At 44.0% G+C, this 16642-nt stretch overlaps 1 protein-coding gene across 5 annotated transcripts in view; it reads left to right on the top strand.

The window, feature by feature from the left end:
* The window catches only part of COP1 (COP1 E3 ubiquitin ligase), a 468098-nt gene that overhangs the window by 54999 nt on the left and 396457 nt on the right, over positions 1-16642 (top strand). Inside the window, exon 1 of one of the 5 annotated variants that reach the window (XM_033917059.1) lies at positions 10247-10323. The exons of the other annotated variants lie outside the window; for them this stretch is intronic. Within the exon in view, the coding sequence (XP_033772950.1) occupies positions 10262-10323 (62 nt within the window). The 5' untranslated portion in view covers positions 10247-10261. Of the gene's footprint in view, positions 1-10246; positions 10324-16642 lie in introns of those variants that run through there. 5 annotated transcript variants of the gene reach the window in all.

Consider the following 16642-nt stretch of genomic DNA (forward strand, 5'->3'; position numbering starts at 1 on the left):
GGACTGTGTTCACAAGCTGGTAACACAGTGGTGTGGAATGTAGGAACAATTCGAGCGTGGTTTGGATTTTTTTTGAAAAGCCATAAATTTCTTAACCGGACTTTCTTGAAGGCTGAGAGAAGTGACCAAGCTAAGCCAACAAGCCCTCCAGAAAAGTCAGGTCAAACAGAAGACTTATTATGACCGGAGGACCCGGGTGAGGAATTTGTCTGTAGGAGACAGGGTGGTAGTATTGATACCTGATGGGCCCCATAAGTTTGAAGCCCGGTGGAGGGGTCCTGGAGAGGTGATAGAAAAACTGAATGCAGTAGACTACCGAGTAAAGGATGACAAGGGGCGGGAGCAAATCTTCCATGTGAACCTGCTAAAGCCCTGGAAAGACAGGACAGTGTTGTACACCCAGGCCGGGGAGGAAGAAGATGGGGAATTGGGACCCCAGGTGGCTGACATGGGGTCAGGAGGGAACCCCAAAATTGGGGCTACGCTGAGCGAGGCCCAAAAACGACAGATGGGGAGGGTATTGGGGCGGTTTAGCTCGGTATTATCCTCCCAGCCAGGATACACTAGACTGGGGAAACATGAAATTATTACCGCTCCGGGGAGAATTATACGGCGCAGGCCCTACCGACTACCAGAGAGTAGACGGATGGAAGTAAGGCAACTGGTGCAAGAGATGTTAGACTTGGGGGTGATTGAGGAGTCCCACAGCCCTTGGAATAGCCCCATTGTGCTAGTGCCCAAGGCAGATGGAACCACAAGGTTCTGCATAGACTTTCGGGGGGTCAATGCCATATCAGAATTCGACGCGTACCCCATGCCACGGATCGAAGATCTGTTGGATAAGCTAGGAAGGGCGCGGTATTTATCTACCCTAGACCTATGTAAAGGGTATTGGCAGATTCCTCTGGCTGAGGGGTCGAAGCAAAAGACAGCGTTTCAGACACCCCAGGGGCTCTTCCAATTCCGACGTATGCCCTTCGGATTGCATGGCGCTGCTGCAAGTTGCCAAAGAATTGTCAACAAGGTGCTAGAGGGGCATGAGGAATACGCAGCAGCCTATATGGATGACATCATCATTTTTACCCAAACCTGGGAGGAGCACTTGGGAGCGGTGGAAGCAGTCCTGATAGCCTTAGGTAGGGCAGGGCTCACGGTGAATCCCCAGAAGTGTTGGTTTGGGCAGGCTCAGGTAAAATACTTGGGGTACCAAGTGGGCCAAGGGCAGATCCGGCCATTGATGGATAAGGTAGGATGCATCAGGGACTATCCTCGTCCAGTAGACAAGAAACAGTTGAGGGGTTTCTTGGGATTGGTAGGGTACTACCGCAGGTTTATATCTGGGTTTTCGGAGTTGGCAGCTCCCCTCACGGATATGCTTAAGAAAAATCGGCCTGTCCGGCTGGACTGGTCTGAGAGGGCGGATGAAGGGTTTGAAAAATTGCGAAAATGTTTGTGTCAGGATCCTGTATTAAAAGGGGTTGATTTTAAGAAGCCATTTCTACTACAGACAGACGCATCCCAGGAAGGGTTGGGAGCAGTCCTGTCCCAATTACACCAGGATAGGGAACACCCTACCATGTACCTAAGTAGGAAGTTGTTACCCCGGGAGCAAGCTTACTCTACGGTGGAGAAGGAATGCTTGGCTATTAAATGGGCCATTGACACTCTGAAATATTACTTAGAGGGAAGGTCCTTCACCCTGGTCACGGACCACGCAGCCTTAACGTGGTTGGAAAAAATGAAAGACAGTAATGCCCGCCTCACCAGATGGTATCTGGCCCTTCAGCCATATCATTTTCAGATAGTACACAGGCCAGGGGCGCTTCATAAGAATGCTGATGTTCTGTCTCGATTAGGGGAGGAATCCTCTAAGAGTGTAAAGGAAGAAAGGACCGATAGGGGTTTAAGTAGGGGGGTATGTGACAGGGAAGCTCCTGTCACGGTGAAAACTACTACTAAAACTCCCCAGAATGCAGCACAAGGCTGGATAAAACCAGGCATGGAGTCAGGACAGCTGGCTCAGGCAAAGGAAGGCAAGCCCAGGCAGGTTCCAGCACAGCTGAAGAGCCAATTAAGAAAGGCTCTGCAGACCACTGATTTCCCCTATCACTCCTTTCCTGAAGGCAGGGAGCAACCTGAGGCTAATTTAGAAGGGGGTGGAGTCAGACCCCGGGGTTGGCCTTATAGGAAAGATCAATTTACTGGAGGAAGGAGAAGGGAGGAAACTAGAGACGGAACGAGAGTGAAGAGAGAGGAGAACCAGAAGGAGTGGTTGAGAAGCCAAACTACTCACGTGGGTTCCAGGTCACAGAGGGTGCCTCAAGTCCAGCAGGAACGGAGGGCAAGAAGCCCACACCTAGGGAAAGGTGTTACTGCCCTGGAGAGGTATGGTGACTGGCAACTCAAGCCCCAAAGAGCAGGGCTGGGAAAGCCTCCCCAGAGAAAAGCTGCAGATAGTTTTGCAGACGTACAGAGAGGGGGAGGGGAAGCACAAACAGAAAGAAGTGAAGAAACTTCAAGCCAGAGTTCCCGGGAGTGTGAATGGGAAATGGACAGCATACTAAGTAATGAGATAAGGGAAGAGGGCATGGACCTTGGAGAATATGATGTTTGCATGTCCTAAGTTAAACTCCTGAAGAACGGTTTCCTATTGTTTGTTTGTATACCCGACAGCATGAGCAGTGCGGGCAGAGTTAACAAGGTGCTAATAATGTGTTAAACAAATGCAGAGAGCTGAGGAGGAAAGGCTGGACGCAAGCCGTGCTCAGCTAGCTAGGCTTGTAAAAGGTGAAGTCCAGAGTGAGAGCAATCCAGCCCGGCTGGGGCTAAGAGCCAAGGAAAGCATTAACTGACTTATACGTTGGCTGGGATTTTACTTGTGATAAGGAAGTGCAATCTTGCTCCTTAATAGAACCTGGACTGTAAGAGTATAATGGGGGAGAGGCCCTCTAAGCACTGTAACCAACGGAAGTGAATGGTTTATGTTTTTTCTTCTGCTGTTTTATTTTCTTTGAACTTTGGGTTAGTAATAAACCTGATACTTTATTCTAAAGAATCCGGTATCCGGGTCTTCCTTCCACTGCCATATAAAAGGCGTATTAAAAATCTTACTTGTGGTCCGGGCCGCAGTTTCCTACTTACTCAGGGACGGGCCCGGTCACACTCTGAAAAAGTCTTCTACATCCTGGAAATTGGGAATTGTCCGCTCAGCCGTTCCAGCTCTTTGTATAGAGGCGAGATCTCCTAGAACTAGACCTCATGGCCTCATCTAGAAATCCAAAGCTTCCTATGTTCTTCAACAGACTCCCAGAGAGTGGGAGTCGGAGTGGGTAGACCAAGTTGGTTCTTTCCTGTCTCTGTTTTGTCTTTTTTAAGTGTTTTCCCCTGGCTGATGTTTGACTGGGTGTGCCATCTGAGGTTCAATTTCATGGCACATTGATCTTGGTATCTCCGGACTGGCCGTGCCGTCCATGATATACAGATCTGATGGATCTTTCATTGGATAAAAGATTCCCAGTTATTCCGGGTTTACTCACCTAGGGTCCGATCAACATGGAAATTCGCCCCACTTTAGTATTACAGCCTAGCTCTTGACAAGTGTAAGGGTTATGTGGAGCAGGTTATTTCTACTCTTCTCTAGGCAATACAGTCTTCTTATTCTATGGCTTACACTAGCATATGGACAGTTTTCAATTCTTGGGTAGTTCTCAGGCTATGTCACCCTTTCGGACTTCTGTGTTTTGTATCTTCCTTTTTGCACAACGGTGTAGCCAAGGGCTTAGCATTTAATGCTTTTCAACTTCCAGAGACAATAATGGCTTGTTACAAGGGCCAGCTATCTCACTCTTCGCTTCCTTCTTAGCCTCAAGTAGTTCAGCTGACAAAGGAAATGTAGCATATTCATACACCTGTTCAGAAGCCATATCCGCAGTACAGTCTTAACGTACTTCTTGGAAGTTTACAGAAGCCCTGTTTGCAACCTTTGTCTATTGAGACTCTAAAGGATGTGACGTTGAAAACAGGTTTGCTGGTGGCCATGGCTTCAACCCGCTGGGTTTCTTAGTTGCAGGCCATGTACTGCAGGAATCCTTTCTTGTGGATTACAGTTTCAAGGTTGTCAGTTTTGACAGTACCATAGTTTCTTCCTAAGGTGATATCATCCTTTCATGTCAGCCGCGCTCTCTCTCCCTTTCTACCTTCTGCAAGGAGGACTGAAGGGGGGGTGCACTTCTCTTCACTGAGTATTCTTAGAAGTACGTAGGTTCCTTCTACTCTAAAGGTAGGTTTCTAACGACTTTAGGCGTTAAAATCACCTCTTTGTATTATTTGAGAGATGCGCCAAAGGTATAGTAGTGTCCAAAGATTCCATTGTTCAATAAGTCAAGGAGGCCATTGTTTCCGCTTACTGGATGGCAGTAAAGTGGTTGTCAAAAGACATTCACAGACATTCAACCAGAACAATGGCTACTTGAAAGAAATTTGTCATGCGGCTACTTGGTCTTCTAAGGATGCTTTTTCTAAGCATTACCGGTTGGATATGGCAGCGTGGGCGGAGACTGCTTTTGGTCATTGCGGAGGCGGCTGCTTCCCATCCATATTGAGAATTGCTTTGCTACATCCCACTGGTCTCTGGATTCATCTGCTGTTACTAAGGAAGGAAAAATTATGTTCTTACTTGTTAATTTTCTTTCCTTTAGACGCAGCAGATGAATCCAGAGCCCTGCCCTTTTCTGGTTCTTGTATCTCGGTTTCTGTTTTGGAGTTTCAGAAGTTTTGTTATACTTGGTAGTTCTATTACCTTTCAAATTAATTATGAGAACAAAGTTTTTTTACATACTAAGCATATTACTAGTTCCAGATGCTTGGGCAAGGAGCAATACTGAAGTTGTAGGAGGCGTGCCAGCCAATACGACCACCTGTTAATCAGTTTCTCTATCTCCACTTGCTGATAGATGTGTGCTATCCCACTGGTCTCTGGATTCATTTGCTGTGTCTTAAGGAAAGAAAATTAACAGGTAAGAACATAATTTTTCCTTCCTTAGCAGCAGATGAATCCAGAGACGAGTGGGACTGTGTCCATCTATCAGCAGGCAGAGATAGAGAGCACCAAGCTGAGCTCTGTCATATATAGGATGGTATGCTTACTGGAAAGTCAGTATTCTTTATCTCCACAGGTGGATGGATGGATTTTTGCTTGCTCCTAATTTCTTCGAAGCATGGCCTGCAAGAGATGGCTCCTGTTTGATTTCTCTAAACAAATAAGCCTAACTTAAAAAAAAAAAAAAAAAAATAGAAAGCGGGGAAGTTATAACAAGAATCCACAAAGTAAAACCTGCCCTGTGTTTCTTCTATTATATATTGATTTTCATATATGTGTGTATATAAAATAATATATAATAAAAGAAAGTTCTTCTTCATCCAGAGAGTGGTAAAAAACTGGAACGCTTTTCCAGAGTCTGTCATAAGGGAAAACACCCTCCAGGGATTCAAGACAAAGTTAGACAAGTTCCTGCTGAACAAGAAAGTGCGCTGGTAGGGCTAATCTCAGTTAGCGCGCTGGTCTTTGACTAGAGGGACGCCGTGTTAGCGGACTGCTGGGCATGATGGACCACTGGTCTGACCCAGCAGCGGCAATTCTTATGTTCTTTTGTTCTAATTCTTTGCATATCAAAATGTGGAAGGTAATCAATAAAGTCCACCGAGGCAATTTCCCCTTACATCATATGCCTTTCCACGGTATGCATATGAATATACTTTATATAAAAATCCCAATAAAGTGAACAATCAAAAGAAAAGCAAAATAATCACTGAATGCAAAATTACTAAATCTCATTAATGTCCAAGCAGTATATAAAAAATTAAATACAGATGTGCTTATCTTGAGAGCATGAGGTTACCCAACATAGTACCCTGTTTCATTTACTTCATCAGGGGCACTTGCAGGCTCACAACCTTCTTCCGTGCATTAACCTTCCACCATCTCCATAAATCAGCTCTGATTAATATTCCGCCACAGCAAATCTCTTTTTATAAATAGAATATCTGGGGAGACATCGTGCTCTATGGTAAAACATTGTAATGAGGTTACATCTAACTTAAGGAACTGATGAATTTAATTCAGCTGTTATGTGTTAATGATGTCACATATAGTCAAGAATGATGAACTGCAGATAGTAAGTACAAGAGTCAACAACTTTGGTATGTTCGTTTAATTTAAACAATGAAGTAAGATGATAATAAAAACAAAATGTGTCTGAAAATATAAAGTTTAAGTTTTAGTTAAATAGTCCAGCTGTCAACCAGTGCGTATGGGTGATAAGATCATAGGGTGTATATCCAGAATTTTCTCTTTCTAATAAAAACACCCCTCTGTCCCCTTCAAAACTCAAGTATATTGGTTTCAAAACGCATCATCTCAGATGAAAAAAACTGGTGACTTATGTTCTATGTGATGAGTAACTATCAGAGCATTATGTTTTTTTGTTTGGCTTCGCCATTTCAATTGAGCGGAGGTGCCTATGTCAAGGTATAGCTGGTGGTGCCAGTTCCCTTCCTGGTGGGTCCTCTTCTGAGAATTGCCCTGCAATCCTTGCTCCCTCCTCACATTACCACCCCCCTCCCGAGAGATAAAAACCCAGAGAGAGTGCAGTATGCTGGAGGTTAGTTTGGACAACCAACCAGTTTTGTATCTGGTGTACTTAAAGTTGTGTGTGCTTCAGCTGAGACACAGTTCCAGCATCAAACTGTAAGTACAGTCCATGGCTATCTATGGGAAAATCTGGGAGGGTGCTTTGCCTGGATCTTGGCAGTTTCGTCAGTCCTTTGGATCTTCTGGCCAGTTACTCTACTCCTATGGATAGAGGGAGGTCTACTGGGAGATCTGAGAGGAGAACTGTTCTACCACCAAATTCCTCAGGCATGGGGGCGTCTTGGGAGAGGGTTCTTTTTCCCATCTGGATTCTCTTTTTTTTTTTTTCCATTTATTTTTATTAATTTATCAAAAATTTACAAGTAAAATTACTTGCTCCAGAAATAGTTATATCCAATCTTAATCACTCCCAATTGGAAAGCAATTTAAAGAAGAAAAAAAAGAAAAGAACATTGGAATTCTCTTCCTTAGACCTCAGTATTCAAAGTGCAGAGAGGGAGATACATTTTTAACAATAAGATTCAATGTAAAGACTTTATATGGCTGAATCCTCATGGTCTTCACAAAATTTTAGAGTTACCACCCTCACCACTGGTTAACCCCTTAACGTCGAAAAAAGATCTTTGATGATTGGGAATGAAAGCATATCTTAAACCCAAATATTTAACAATACATTTACAGGGGTAGGCTAACATAAAGATAGCTAGCACCCAACCTCCTCGTCTCATATCTCATAACAAGAAATTGTTTTCGCTTTTCTTGTGTTGGTTTAGTTATGTCAGGATATATCCATAAATGTTGACCCCAAAAAGAGGGTTCCAGATTTTCTGAAGAAAAATCTCATGATTGAATTGAGGTCTTGTTCAGAAATAAAGTTAACAATTAAAGTAGCTCTTTCCTTGATATCAGAAAAAGAATTCTCCAAAACAGCTGTAAGATTTTATAACTCATTTTCAATAACCACATTCTCACCTATAGGTACATCATTAATTTCGGAATTTTTTTTTTAAGCTTTATTTATTGGTGGAATCTGATCTTGAGGAAAATGATTTTCTATCAAAACATTTTTAAAGACCTCAATTGGTGTCGTAGCTGGAATTTTTGGACAGTTTTAAATGACGATTATAGTTCTCAATCTGTTCAATCTTAAGTGAAACTAAAGTTTGTTCTTTAATTATTGTAGAAATTGAGTTTTTCCAAAATAGTGGACTCAGTTTGAATCGTGTCTATACATTCCTGTTTCACTTTTTCAACATTCAAGGAAAAGGCATCCACTCGGGCACGGCTCCATCTCGGGATGTAGAATGCGGCTCCGGCTGCCTCTTAGTACGGCTCCATCTTGGGATTGAGAGAGAGGAATCAGATTCCACAGCTTCATCTCAGGATGTAGAGCGTGGCTCCGGCTGCTTCTTGGCATGGCTCCATCTCGGGATGTAGAGTTTGTACTGGTTGTCCACTTGGTACATCCCTATCTCTAAATATAAGGTGCTGGTCCAGAGGTTGACTTGGTACAACTCCATTTTTTGAGGCAGAGTGCTTGCCGCAGCTCTGTCTTGGGATTTCATACACCCATTCATCGATGGAGATTGGGTGTGGCTGAATAAGGGAGCACAGCTCTGTTTCAAAATATGGTATATACTACGCCATCTCTGGGGGCAAGTTTGACCCCTTGTATGGTTGTTAGCCACATTCTTCACAGCATGTGGTGCAGGACACCCTCTTTGGCTGTTGGGTGTGTGTCCATGGAGCAGCTCCATCTCTAGTGAGGTGTGTGCGCCTTTACCCTGATGTCTGCATTGCATCAGCTCGGAGTATCAGAATTACAGGTACTTTCATGTAGAGATCTCTTTTTCAGGTTTTCAAAGGCGGGTATCTCTCTTCATATGGTGCCTTCATTGTCAAAGGTAGTCTCTTCCTTTCATGTGAATCGGCCACTTTTTCTCCCTTTCAGGAGGAGGATTATTTGGAAAAATTTAAGAGCAAACTTAAGGGTTTTCTTTTTAAAGATGTATTCAATGACTAAATGAATTGCCTACAACTTTCATTTTATCTTTATATTTTCTGATAGTTTTCTCCTTCCCTTTCCTATTGTTCTTAACCTTAATTGTTTTTCTTTATATTAATCAGATTGTATTTCTTTCCTAGTGTTTTATTATGTTTGTATAAGTTGGTTTTTATTATGTTTAGTAGATTTAGTCCCTTTGTTAGTTATGTTTGTTTCCCCTAATTCTGTAATTTTTATCGATTTGTACATCGCTTAGAATTTGGACTAGGCGATTAATCGAATTTTATAATAAACTTGAAACTTGATTATCTGGAGCAGTTTCACCAACTCTGTTTGCTTGATGTTCAGAGAGTGCTTTGTCAATACCTCCAAGACATGAATAAGTTTCACCACTCAGATTGTGCTCTTCGGAGGCCATTCCAGAGGTTTGGCTGTCTCTAAGGCCACCATTGCTCAGTGGATTAAAGAAGCCATTGGTTCGGCCTTTGTATGCACCGGGAGGTCTCTTCTCACTCTGAAAGGTCACTCAGCTAGAGCTTTGGCAACTTCTTGGGCAAAGCCGCATTCCTTTTCTCTGGAGGAAATCTGTCACTCAGCTATTTGCTCATCACTGTACACCTTTGCCAAACACTATTGTATGGATGTGGCTGCGTGGTCAGTAGCTTCTTTCAGGGCATCGATTCTGTCAGCGGTGATTGCAGAGTCTCTTCTTAAGAATTCACTGCTTTGCTACATCCCATTCGTCTTGAATCATCTGCTGATGATAAGGATGTTAAAATTATATCTTACCTGATAATTTTCTTTCCCTTAGTAACAGTAGAAATCATGTCTTTACAAGAAGTTCCTAGATAGAATGTTATCATTCCAGGCAGCCAAACTGAACACATGGCTCGTAAAACCCATTCTCGAGGCCACTTCTTACGCCGACTTCAGAAAATCACTGAAGACCCGTCTCTTTAACAAATTCTAATTCCCAATTCTTGCCCAATCCCCCTCAGATATCCTCATCCCAATCCCCAATTCTCTTGATTTTAGATTAATTCATCCTTCTTCCCATTTGTAAAGGTATTCCACCCAAATTGTTTTCCCCTGCACCCCATCTCTGACTAGATACTTCCTTTTGATTCAAACCATCTTTGTTCTCTTCCATTTGCAATTTGTATCCCAGAAAGTACTTTTTCTGTTCCCCTTACATCTCATACACTCATTGTATGTATCTTGTTGTAAACATCTCTTACTTCCTGTTGTAAACATCTCTTCTTGTTGTAAACATCTCTTACTCTCATTGTATGTAACTTGTTGTAAACCGCTTTGAACTTATGGTATAGCGGTATATAAGAAATAAAATTATTATTATTAGATGAATCCAGAGCCCGCCCTATATGGTAGGGTGCTGCCACTTTCTCTCGTGCTGTTGATTTATGTTGGCTAACAGTGGATTGAGCTCCCCTTTTCCTCTTTCTTTGTCCATAGGTAAAGAATGTACATTTACAGGTGAGGAGGGAGGATTGGTACTGCCTTTTATTTTAGGATCCTTCAGCATTGATATTGATAATACTAAGTGGCCAGAGGACAGCTTAGTGCTCTCTATCTCCGCCTGCTGGTGGATGGATACAACCCAGTCATCTGGATTTGTCTGCTGTGTGACTAAGGGAAAGAAAATTATCAGGTAAGATATAATTTTAGCTTAGGGGTGCAATGAACCTGTAAATAGATTTTCTCAGAAATGGAAAATTAATAAGCCTTTGTATCTATAGGTCAGCAATTTCCTCAAGAGTATCTTCTAGAGCAGTGTTCTTCAACCTTTTTATACCTATGGACCAGCGGAAATAAAATAATTATTTTGTGGACTGGCAAACTACTAAGACTGAAATAAAAAAAACCTGTTTCCACCCTGTCCCCGTGAGCTTGGTCCCTGCAAACCATCTGATCCCATCCGCACAATCTTCAGTTATGATTTTATATTGAATGTATTTTATTAAAGTATAAAAAAAAATATATTCTGTTCAAATGTCATTTTATAAATACAAATAATGCAGAACAAGTATCAACAAAACTCCTGTCTCCCCTCCCCATCACATATATTCCCTCCTACTATTAAGACAATTGAATAAGCCAAATTATTACAGAATGCTACACAGAAATATCATGCTAACAGAATACCGCAGTCACACATAACAGGAACAGTGTTAGGGAGTGCAACTAGGGCACCTGAGAGGGGTCTGATTGAAACATTCAAAATACTGAAAGGAATAGACTTAGTAGATAAAAACAGGTTGTTCATCCTCTCCAAGGTAGGGAGAACGAGAGGGCACTCTAAAGTTAAAAGGGGATAGATTCTGTACAAACGTAAGGAAGTTCTTCTTCACCCAGAGATTGGTCAAAAACTGGAACGCTCTTCCAGAGGCTGTTATAGGGGAAAACACCCTCCAGGGATTCTAGACAAGTTCTTGCTAAACCAGAATGTATGCAGGTAAGGCTAGAGTCAATTAGGGCACTGGTCTTTGACCTAAGGGCCGACACGGGAGTGGATTGCTGGGCACGATGGACCACTGGTCTGACCCAGCAGCGGCAATTCTTATTTAATTTAATTCTTATATACCACTAATAACCGTGAGGTTTCTAAGGGGTTTACAAAAATGATGCATTAAAGATACAATAAATAAAAACTAAATAAATAAGATAGGTACTTAGAAATTCCCTAACTGTCCCAAAGGCTCACAATCTAACTAAAGTACCTGAAGAAACAGTATGAAAAATAAAAATAAAAAGACAGGTAAAGGTAGAGATAGAAATGAAATATTCCAACAAGTAATGAATAAATAATTTAAAGATAGAATTAAACAAAGTAAACAAAATAGAGATAAAAATGGTCAGAGAGAACCTTAAGCCACTTCCTGGGCTTTGCAGTCCCCAGTTATGCATCCTGCTAGAGCTGGTGTTAGACATTTCAAATCTGATATATTCTAATCACAAAATAGAAATAAAATTTATTTTTTTTCTACCTTTTGCCGTCTCTGGTTTCTGCTTTCATCTTCTTTTTACTCTCTTCCTTCCGGCGTCTGCTCTCTCTGTCTCTTCAATTCTGCATCTGCCCCTTCCGTCCAATGTCTGCCCTCTCCCTCTTCCATATGGTATCTGCCTTTTTTCTATGCCCCTCTCCCCTTTCCATCCAGCCTGTGCCCCCTCTCTCCTTTTTACATGATTCATTCCAGCTTCACTGCTCTCTTCATTTTTATCTCTCCTATACCAGTTCTAGCATTTGTCTCTCTCTCCTTATTTCTCTGCTGACCCCCTTCCCAGCATCAGTCTCTCTCTACTTTCTCATTCCTGTCTCTCCCCTTTCCCTCATCTGATCTCCCCATTCCACCCTGACCCCTTCCCCTCCTCTAATCTCCCTTCCAGCTGTTTCCTTCCTTTTTCCTTCCTCCCCAGTCCAGCAGTACTCATTCTCCCTTCTCTCCTCCACCTATCCAGCAGTAACTCTCTTCCCTTCCCTTTACCTCCTCCCAGCAGCATCTCTTTCTCCCTCCCTCCAGGTTCAGTAGCAGCTTTCCCTTTATCTAGCAGCTTCCCAGCCTCCAACAGTGGCTTCCTCCCCTTCCCTCCGCTCCCGTCCCAGCAGCTCTCAGTACTTTCCTGTAGCAGTGATTCACTTAGGCAGCCTTGGGTCCTTTGATGGATCGCGCTGTCCCTGAGGAAAGAGGAAGTTGCATTATCAGAGGCGGGCCACGACTTGGCAAAAGCCCCAAGGCTGCCTAACTGAATCGTTGCTGCAGGCAAGTACTGAGAGCTGCTGGAAGGGGAGTGGAGGGGAGGAAGCTACTGTCTGAGGCTCTCGCCGGCCTTTCACAGACCGGCAGGAATTTTGCACACCGATCTCGCTGGCCCTGCGCGCACTGACAGGAATTTTCTGCAGACCGGCAGTTGAAGAACTCTGTTCTAGAGATGGAGAAAAAAGAAACTGAGGAAATATTTGAAATATCTTGCTCATTGTATAACATCAGTATAGTAATCACAGGGTATGCTAGATAGACAGTCTAATTTGAATCTAAATCTAAACTTATTTATAATCCCCTCTTTTCAGATTGCTCAAAGTAGAATAACAATGAAACAGAAGGACATATATTTTCAAAGTACCGTATTTTTTGCTCCATAAGACGCACCTGACCATAAGACGCACCCTAGATTTAGAGGTGGAAAACAAGAAAAAAATATTCTTACACAAATTCTCCCTGCCAGGCTCTGGACCCAAACCCATTCTCCTTGCCAAGCTCTGCACTCTGACCTCCTCTGGTGGTCTAGTGGTAGGCCGGGACAGGGCAGGCAGGCAGGACCCTCCCTCCCCGTACCTTTTTTTTAAATCTCAGAAGATGTGTCAAGATTGAGTACTGCAAGGCATTCACAGTGCTGCAGGATTACTTTGCAGAAGCAGGATTCTCGGGCTTTGTGTTGTCCATACACTGGCTTCAGACAAAGCGGTAAGGGAGGTGTCTTGTTAGCCCCCTGGAGCTGTTTAACATTGGTCGCAGTTGCTGACATCCTTTTCTCAGTCAGCTGCAGCATTGAAGGGATTCCCTCCTCAGATGGTACCTAGCATGGGCCCTGAGGGGAAGGGGCCGTTGGAGAAGAGTGCAGCGTCAGGGATTTATTATCCTCCAGAGCTGTGGTTGCTGATTTCTTTTCCTGTCAGTCGGTTGCGGTGGTGAAGGGTTACCCTCCCCTGGCGGTACCTAGCATGGGCCTGGTCTAAGCGCGCTTGTAGCACTTATAGTGCGAAGCGAAGCGGAGCCGGACTCAAACCGCTGTCCATGGAGTCTTCGCGGTGTCGGCTGTCAGGAGCGAGCTCTCTGCGCTCCTGCATTGGCCGTGCTGCTTTCTAAATGGCTGCCATCAGTTCTCGCGGGACTTGCGAGAACTGGGCAGCCATTCAGAAAGTAGCACGGCCCAGGCAGGAGCGCAGAGAACTCGCTCCTGAAGGCCGACACACCACTGGACCACCAGGCTATTAGCTGAATTTTAAAAGGTACGGCGGGCGGGGTTGGTTTTCATTTTAAAAAGCGGTTTATAAAGGTACCATGGAATCCATGAATTCTTTAAAAAGCTACGGTGAGGGGAATTTTAAAAAGGTACGGGGGTGGGTGTGTCAAAATTTGTATCTTCGTTCCATAAGACGCACTGACATTTCCACCCACTTTTGGGTGGAAAAAAGTGCGTCTTATGGAATGAAAAATACAATACTTGGACATACAATCTACTGTAGGTTTCTATGATAGTTTGTGTATCTAAGTGCTTTGAAAATGAGCCTCATAATCAATCAGAAGCCAAATCTGTGTAGCACATATCAAATAACAATAGTAGCTAATTCCACAAAATATCTAGGGAGCTAACAACATCATCAGTGCCCATTATTTGTCTTGTTATTGTTACACTAGTGTTTAAGCCCATTACATTAATGGGTGCTAGAATAGATTAGTCTGATCCAGTATGGCTATTCGTCTTATGTCTTATATTCAGGCTCCCATTTCCCCTTTTACCTTCCCTATGTCCACTTTTTTTCACCAACTTAAGAATCTGCCCCTTTTCTCTGTCCTTCACCTCCATAGAACTCCCTTTCCATTTCCCCTTTCCCCATCAACCTTCACTTAGGTTGTTGTGTTATTGATGACAATTTTGCATGAGGTAAAACTCTTTATAGTTTATAAATCTTTCCTTTAACTGTTAAACTTTAACTATAAAGAGTATTTACCTCATGCAAAATTGTCATTTCTTTAATAAGACATTAACTATTTTTTCTGCAGCCATCCAAGTACCCTATTTTTTCTGTGGCCCTCAGTTAAAGTTTAACATCTTTCCTTTCTCAAAACTGACAAATTTCAATCACTATATTGAAAATAAAATCTTTTTTCCTACCTTTTGTTGTCTGTTGACTTTATTTTTTTGTGCTTTTAACTGTTTCCAGGGCCTCCTGCATGCTTCTCTGGTCCTCCTTTCCTCCCCCAACCAACATCTATTTCTCGCTCCCTTCATGAGTCCAACTTTTCACTCGCTGCCTCTCCCCCTTCCCAAGTGTAACATTTCTCCTTTCTGCTCTCCCCATCCATCTCACCCTCTCCATGTCCAACATTTTCTGCCTCCTACACACTTTCTCTCTCTTGTCATTGCCTCTTCGCTTAGTGGCATCCCACTTTCCCACCTCCCAACCCAACATGCTCTCTCCCCATGCACCATCTCACCCTCACCTCCAGTGTGTAGCACCTTTCCTTTCACTTCCTTTCTGCCAGGTTCAGTAGCACCTCTGCTCCCTTCCTTTTACTTCCCTCCTGTCCTGCAGTACCCCTTCCCTGGTCCCTCTGTCTAACAGTACCCCTTCTCCCCTGTCCAGCAGCACCTCTTCTCCCTTCCTTTTTACCTTCCATGTCCAGCAGCACCTCTTCTCCCTTCCTTTTTACCTTCCATGTCCAGCAGTACCCCTTCTCCCCTGTCCAGCAGCACCTCTTCTCCCTTCCTTTTTACCTCCCATGTCCAGCAGTACCCCTTCTCCCCTGTCCAGCAGCACCTCTTCTCCCTTCCTTTTACCTCCCATGTCCAGCAGCACCCCTTCTCTCCTGTCCAGCAGCACCTCTTCTCCCTTCCTTTTACCTCCCCCATCCAGCAGTACCCCTTCCCTGCTCTCCCTGTCCAGCAGCACCTCTTCTCCCTTCCTTTTACTGCTCCCCCTGTTCAGCAGTACCCCTTCCCTGCTCCCCCTATCCAGCAGTACCCCTTCTCCCTTCCTTTTACCTCTCCCCTGTCCAGCATCAGCTAGCTTTAGTTTATCTTTAGCAGTGGTTTCATCAGGCAGCCTCAGGGCTTTTGCTAGGTCCGCCCGCTTCACATCATTCAAATGGGCTGGACTAGCAAAGGCCCCCCCCAGCTGTTTGATGAAACCACGGCTAAAACTAAACTAAAGCTAGCGGCAGCTGTGACTAAGTTAAAATCCCACTGAGCTGCCACTGCTGGTCCGGGGGTGAGATGAAGAGAAGTCCTGGCAGTGTATAGCCAGCATAAGGCAGGAAGTCAGCTGGTGTCGACGAAGAAGGCAGGAAATCAGCTGACGCCGGAACAGGTGATCGGTGGCAGAAGGCGAGATTATTCTACTGCGCATGCCGAGGCACACAGGCACGTAGTTTTAATTGCGCATGCGCTGCTAAGGGTTTTATTATTATTATTGATAAAGGCTTTCCAGTCGGTCTTCAAGAGCCCAGTCTAGGTCCTCCGAGAAAAAAAAAAAAAAAAAGGATCTGGGCTTCCCACCTTACCTACGGTGGAAACGGACCCAATTGGAGCTGCTCTTCCTACCTCTGACCAGCCTTCTCAACCCTTTTACCCGACAGGCTTTGTAGAAATGGCAGCCATTTTCTTCTCAACTCCACCTTCAGTGCTTTGTGAGCAGGTGCAGTAGTCCCCAGGGGAAGGGGGGGACCTTGAGTGAGGATACATCAGAGCTGGTGGAGGACTCTGGGGTTCACCTTCAGACTAGATTCAGAGCATAGTACTCCTCATTAAGGGGCCCTTATGCAATTCAGTGCTACTCTTTGGCTTTTTTGGGGGATGGGGATGCAAAGGGCTTCAGGGGCCATGTGCAGATGGGCAAAGTAGCTCAGAGCAGATTCGAGTTGGGTGGGTCCTAAGATGGGACTCTTGTTGGTGCTGGAAAGTCTGGATTCATCCTTCCTACTTGAAAACTGATGGTTATGAGGGACTCTAAACCATCACAAGTGCAAAAGGCTATGCTTAGTCATTCAACTATTTAGGAAGGAAGAGCCTCCCTAGCCTCATTGATGCTATTGGGGAGGCATTGCAGTTGTTTCTGTCTCTCTGCTTCAGTCGAACACAATGCTCATACATATGATGCTGGTGGTGTGAGAGTCCTTGGAGGGCGCCTTATGAAGACCCTTCAGAGTCTCGACCCTCTTGCCATGAAGATTGCACCACAAAACCCCAAC

The sequence above is a fragment of the Geotrypetes seraphini genome, chromosome 12, assembly GCF_902459505.1.
Source record: "Geotrypetes seraphini chromosome 12, aGeoSer1.1, whole genome shotgun sequence".
Taxonomy (NCBI): Eukaryota; Metazoa; Chordata; class Amphibia; order Gymnophiona; family Dermophiidae; genus Geotrypetes; species Geotrypetes seraphini.